Consider the following 7029-nt stretch of genomic DNA (forward strand, 5'->3'; position numbering starts at 1 on the left):
TGTCTGTTTAGGTGTTTAATACTTTATACCAGGGGTGTCCAAACTTTTTTCACATACATTAAAATATATGAAGGGCTGGGCCACTCACTAGAGGTGAGGTGTATTTCCTTAAGTAAGTCAGCAAAATCAATCAAATGTAAGTAAATTATGCTTTTTACTTGAATATGCTTTAAGAAGACAAACAGCCTACATCCCAGTTCTCTGTAGGTTTTTACTCATTTTGTTAGCAGCTCATTCCTTAAAACAGGAGCCTCAGATTGCTTAAAACAAGAGGAAATAGGAAGGGTCTATTTCAAGCTTCTTATGTAAATAAGTTATTATTATCAACTTAGATTTGTTAGAAATAGTTTTCAACTTTAATTGACTGAATGTATTTGAAACATTTGGCCTATTAACTCATGAATACTACTGTGAAATATCCGTTTCCATATATATTTGACAAGTAAAATATAAGACAAGCACAAGTTTCATTTGTGGGCCATATTTCATTACAATTTTGGAATTCGCTGAGGGCCGATTCAAAATGGCCCGCGGGCCGCATTTGGCTCCCAGGCCGTAGTTTGGACACCCCTGTTTTATACTGTTAACAGCATCTCTCCAATTTCTTTCCAGCCAGGTTACCTTGGTTTCCACCCTCTCTCCCTCTTCTTTCTTGTCAATGCTCTACTATCCACTTTGAAATGATGGCAAAAACCCATCAAAATGTACATAAAAATACATTTTCACCAGCAGGAGAAATACAGCGTGATTTGGGAAAATGGATTTATAACTATTTCACCAGGTCTTTCACACTTACCACAGAAATTCAGTTATGTGAAATGTTTGATCATTCAAACATCACTAAAATAAAGAAAAAGAGGGTCCTCTAATCTCCAGCAACTATGTGCAATGTGTGCTATATGTGCAATATATATATATATATGCCGTTAATAACTGCAATATATACCTGGCTGCTAAATCCTAAGAACTGTTACAGGATGTGTATTTTGTAAATTGTGTAACTTTGTATTTTATTCAATTATATTATAACTTTTTTTTTACTTTAATACTTTGGTATGCATGCTTCTTCGTAACATTAAGCTGTCTTTGGCTCTTTTTCTGCTGTAACCATGCACATTTTCACTCTGTGGGACTAATAAAAGGTATTCTGATCTGATTTCCTGACTCGTATATCAACGCTGCACCTTATCCTACTGTCTACTGCCCCCTGTCTTGCCTTCTAAGTAGTTAACCCGTTTTTTTTTTAACTTGTCCTTAGCATTGGTGCTTCAGTTGGTGAAAAACTCTTGCTGTGTGTTAACTTATAGACAACATTTATACAAACCCAGTCTATAAGCTTTCTTCCCTGTTATCACATGACCTCTCACAAAAGCATGACGAGGAAAGAACAAAATAGTCAATTCTTTCTCTTTCAATTTTTTATACGCAGATTTTATGTAGTGGAATATATCAATTACATAATGAATGTTTTTCATGGGTTGTAGGTGTAGGAGTTCTTCATTATGTAGCCTGTGATGGAAGGGAATATTTCTTTGGTCATAGACAGGATGTTGGTGAACCAAGGGTAGAAGAGCTCCGACTGTCTCGTTGCTCCAGTAATGATGATGTTCATCGCTGCTTCTGTGGCAGGGTAGGCTGGAACACTGGTGACTCCCCTAGAACACAGCAAAATACTGCTCTTAACTACTGAAGAAAGCAGCAATGTTTAATGAAAAAAAAATAGCAGGATATAATGTAATCCGTGATGACTTTGATGTATCTGTGAGACACTTTGCATTTGTTTTTTACACTTGACTCACTTGACTTTCTCCATAGCTGCTTCAGTGTCAATTAGCCCCAGTGTGCATATAGAGATGGACACGTTGCTCTTCTTCATAGCCAGCTCGTACTGAAGGGCCCCGAAGAAACCATTCAAGGCAAATTTTGTGGAGGTATACGGTGCCACAAAGGGACTGGGCATTTTACCTGTGAACCATGAATAACTATTAAACTTCTAATACATTGTTTATCAGATGTAAAACATAAGAATATATTGTGGCCTTTTTTGGGCTTCATTCATAACACTGCAGTAGGCCTACTCAAAACTAGTGCACATATTCACTTAACTATACTTTTAGATGTTTGAATTGATTGGAACAGAAAATAAAAACACAATTAATGCATCTGTAAAATACTGAAACTAAAAGATTGGAATAAATGTAGTATTTCATAATTGTACTAAACAGTATCACTAGGTGGTCCATTTAGTAGTCAGATGACCTTCTTGTGTTCAAGGTTTTTTTCTCTGAAGACTTTAAGAAAATAGTAAAATTATCGAATATTTATTTTAGGCCTCAGAAAAAACTGAAAGTCTGGACACATACATTCTGAATGACTGCTGATTAAAATGTACTTTGAAATCCCAATTGTTTTCAAATATTATGATCATTTTTGTGAAATTCATAAATTAATACATCCATCGTGTGTTTTTTAAATGTTTAATCTCATCATCAAGGTGTGTTTGAATAATGTCCCTATGTTACTTACCTAAAAGCGATGAAACAATCACCAGTGTTCCATTACTTTTTTCAAGGGAGGGCAAAGCTTTCCAGGCCATCTGAATGTAGCTGAAGAAATTGACCTTTGGAAAACACACACACAGACACAGACACGATTTTATTTTCCAAATCTACACTGTAGCTTTTGTGCATAAGATGATAAAGACTTCGATTCTTTGAATGTTGAATCTTGAAAACACAGAGATGCTGATAGACCATGAAAACGCTGCACTACCTTCATCAGCCACCTGGTGTGCTCCACGTCTCCCTCCCACATGCTGAAGGGGCTCGGGCCAATGTGGTTGAGAACCAGGTAATCCAGCCCTCCAAGCTTTTCAAGTGCAAAGTCTACAACTTTGTCCGGGTCTGACTCACTGGCCATGTCTGCGGCTATGTAGAGAGCTTTCTGGGCTCCTAAACTCAGACACTTCTCTGCCACCTAGAAGCAAATATACAGAAAAAGCTTGTGGCTTAAAATGCAGGCACTTTGAAGAATGTGTTATCAACCTATTGCCAGACATAATGTTGTTACATGTCTGACTTGATTTATAAACAAATACACTTTACATGATATGATTGACACAGAACTGAATGATTGACACTTAAATATGTGAGCGTCAAGTCCACTGTGATGTTGTTAAGATCACTAACCTGCTGTAACACTTTCTCCCTCCTTGCTGTAATTACTATCTGAGCACCAAAGCTGGCATAGTGGTATGCCATTTGTTCTCCAATACCCGTACTGGACCCAGTCACCAATACCCTGGCCCCTTTGAGAGATTCTGAAAGAAACACAAAAACAAAGACAGTCAAATTTGAGTTGTGATGGTGGAAATTAATTAAATGTTTAACTTGAGTGCCATTGATACAGCTTTTGAAACAATAATGGTGCCTGGGCAAGTATATGTGCCAACTGGTATTAACTCTGTAGATATCTAATTGGGAAGTCATAACAAATAATCTAAAGTGTATAAACAGTTATCTCATATCCAGTTTATGACACCATGATCCCAATTGTATCTTCTTATAAGATAAGATATCAGACTTTATTGTCAATATAATGTTCTGCATGACTAATAGGGTTAGGGCTAGGATCACACTTCTTTACTTAAAAAAAACATAAAGAAGCAGTGATTAAATTGCTATTCATAGTGACATGTTGCACAATAGAGAGTTAAGCTTAAGGCCTTTTAATCATTCAGTGATAAACCAGTTCCCGATATGCCAGTTTTCAGTTGACTAGGCATTTAGACAACACTTTGCTCATTGGACTCTGACACCGACCCTAGACACGGCCACATTCGTCTGCCATATCTTTGAACAGGGAGGTAAAATGGTCAGATATTGTACATTGTTTTTAAAAAAAAACTAATACTACATGTTTAATGTTAATGTTAATGCTATTTCTGTGTATGTACAGAGGGCAACACAAACTGAAGTCAGATTTCTCGTAATTGTGATTCTCCACCCTCCTTAAATATGTGCATATGGCACATATTATGAGCACCTTTGTTCCCTTCATAAATCCATTTATATGTGCAGACAAATAACACCTTGTCATACAGTTTTTTAACAAAGTAAATCAAAAAAGAAGAATTTGAAGAGTATACAGGCAGAACTGCACCTCCTTTAATATACTTTTGAATGGCTGTGGATGCAGAGTGCATCTGAAACAAATCATAACATTTCATTAACTATGTGTAGTCATAAAAAGTGTATATGTTATCTTAATGAAGCTGTAGTATCAGCAATGGTAGTAGCTGTTCATAAGGCAATATACTGTTGCAATTGTGGGAAATATGACACACTAGCCTATTCACTTTACCCCATGATTTCATTACTTGTGGAAACTGGCTTGTACACTGAATCCTCACATCATGGATAAATGCTACTTTCTCTCTCTGGTAATGCAAGAGTCACAAGCGTAAAGCGTATCTGATTATCACCAATTACTCGCTCAGCTTGTACTTCTTTTCCTAAACTTCCCCAGGGAAGCTTTAAACTCTATCATTATTATACACGGATATTTAGAGCACTGCAGAGCGGTCAGCACTGCAGCATCCCATCACTGGACATGATGAGTTCACATGATTCAAATTCGAGAGATGACCACGTAGTTCAGACGTCACGTGGTCCACGCTGTTAGCCATGGGATGGGATGGCTATATATAGTGATTTTTTATTAAGGACAAATTACACCTTAGATTTTCTAATATTTTTGTCATTAGAATAAAGCCTTTTAGGAATATGACTTCCCTTCTATATTGAGTGTATATTTCTGTTTAATTGCTTCCTCTTATAACGGCCCATGTTTTTGATTCCCAGTGAACATTATTATTTTCTTATTGGACTTGCTTTTGTGTATATTTATATTTCTTGTAAACATTGATTTTCAAACTTTTAAATGTAATAATATATTTTATACGATTTATATATATATTTTGTACAACTCAATTCAACTTAATATGATATGGTCATCATTGTGTTGTAAATAGACCCTAGTTTCTATTTGCTTAATGCGCTTTTAATTTTTTGGTCATCCTTACCATGCTTTTAATTACCTTTTTTCTAATATGAGCCATCCATCCCTAATGTATTGTCGGATTGCATAAATAAATATAGCTTAAAAAGTTAAATAAATCTCCACTGAACAAATTCAAGAGAATACCATTTGTATAAATGCGATTTATTTTTATTTTTTATTACTTAATGAGATTTAGGATATTTTGGATCCTCATTTTATATTTCATAATGTGCAAACAGGTCTTAAAAACCAGGTGCACGAAGCTACACTTTATCTTAAATAAAACATTGCATTTTCAAACGTAGTCTAAAAGGAGACCATTAATCTATAACAGTGAAGTTATTGAATATTCTCAGGAGAAATATCACCAAAATAATGCAACAGCATATTTTTCCACACTTTGTCTTATAGTAAAAATCAACCAGAAAGAAATACATGTTGATGTGATTCACGAAGACTACTGCAAAGCAGTGGAAGTATTACATATTTTTCAAAAGAATAATAATCTACATTTAGCAAAATACCCTTTTCTCAAACTAAGTGTGGTAGTATAACCAACAGGGGACCATTCATTTGTAACTTTATTTGAGTAGGTCAACACTTTAGACCAGTGAAGTTGCTGCACGTTTTGTGTACTTAACCTATCGGTTTTCGGCATTGCACTTTGTAGACGGTCCCTGTGCACTTGCCCCTCACTTGGCTTCACATGAACAATGTCCTTAGTCCATCTCCAAGGACTCTTTGTTTTGGCTCGTTTTGTTTAAAATTAGGTTGTAGGTCTTTGTCTACTTTGCTAGCCAACTGCAAGAAAGAGGAGTCCTTAATGTTAAAACAATGCAAAGAACAATTCGTCTTTGCACACACATGATATTCACCTTTAGCATGAAAGCTACACCCACACTCCGGGTATTTAAATGTGTAAATGCCTGTGCATTTTAAGCTACTTCAATGCAATTTGTGTGTAACTGGTATTTCAAACACAGCAGTTTAGGACCGTTTCAAAACTCTTCAGTAATCAGCACAAATAAAAAAAAAACGTCTAAACAAGAATCCTATGCAAACATCCCAAAGTATCGTTAGTCAACAACAAGGTTAGTTAACCCACTCTCTTACCTTTATTAAAACTGGGTGAAGTCCACTTGACAGCTAGGAAAGCGAAACATGTAGACGCTAACAGGACCTTTGTACAAGTTCCCATGTTTTGACCTTGTTTGTAGCTTTGTTACAGCCTTCTTCCTTGCACTGGGATGAGTAATAAAAAGGAGTGCCGTTTACCAGACCCTTATTCTCTTCAACTCATGGGCGTCGCAGCCATTATATGAGGGTGGGACAAGTCCCCCCGACTTTTTGAAATGATTAGTTTAGACCCCCCACTTTTACAATGCGGAAAGTCCGTGAATCGTTCTATCCACTCGCCACACTTTGTAGAGCGCTGTGTCAGTGCTTCACTATCAAATCCATTCCACTTGCTTATTGAGAGAGTGCCCAAATCAATGAAACTCCGTACCGTGTTTTCACTGCTACTTTGTACCAAGGCAGATTCTCACATAGCGCGCGCATGTTCAAGGAGTGTTGTCATAGTTGGACAGCTCAGGGGCGTCATTTACCAGAGTAGCAGCATGGAGGTCAGATACACCATTAACATGTCAATTATATTATGTGTTTGTGTAATCAACATAAGGAAATTGACCACCTATCAACGACCGTCACCTCTGTGACGCGTGTCCGACTAGCTGTCGGGGACGCCGGCGTGGCGTTTGGCTGGTTATGCTTTTGCATTACGTCTAGGTCAGCGAGTACTGAGGTGAGCCTCCCTAAGGGACTAGTAAAGAATGTCAAAGAGTAAGTTCCTCGAGGACAGTGGCATGTGTCTTTTTTTTTCTTTTTTTTTTTTTTTTTTTTTTTTAGTGTGACGCGAGCCGATCCATAAAAAAACAGTGCTTCGGAAAGCCTGTGAATAAATAAATA

General features: G+C 36.8%; 1 protein-coding gene across 1 annotated transcript; it reads right to left on the reverse strand.

Moving 5' to 3' along the window:
• Positions 1 to 1385: 1385 nt before the first annotated feature.
• On the reverse strand, positions 1386 to 6427 carry hsd11b1la (hydroxysteroid (11-beta) dehydrogenase 1-like a). Its single transcript, XM_010765971.1, has 6 exons — positions 6175 to 6427; positions 3189 to 3319; positions 2773 to 2976; positions 2527 to 2620; positions 1800 to 1965; positions 1386 to 1655 (listed from the first exon to the last, which is right to left on the reverse strand). Exons 1-6 carry the CDS (start codon positions 6257 to 6259, stop codon positions 1472 to 1474), a joined length of 864 nt encoding a protein of 287 aa, XP_010764273.1. The 5' UTR covers positions 6260 to 6427; the 3' UTR covers positions 1386 to 1471.
• Positions 6428 to 7029: the final 602 nt, after the last annotated feature.

The sequence above is a fragment of the Notothenia coriiceps genome, unplaced genomic scaffold (genome assembly GCF_000735185.1).
Source record: "Notothenia coriiceps isolate Sejong01 unplaced genomic scaffold, NC01 NC01_scaffold00002842, whole genome shotgun sequence".
Classification (NCBI taxonomy): Eukaryota; Metazoa; Chordata; class Actinopteri; order Perciformes; family Nototheniidae; genus Notothenia; species Notothenia coriiceps.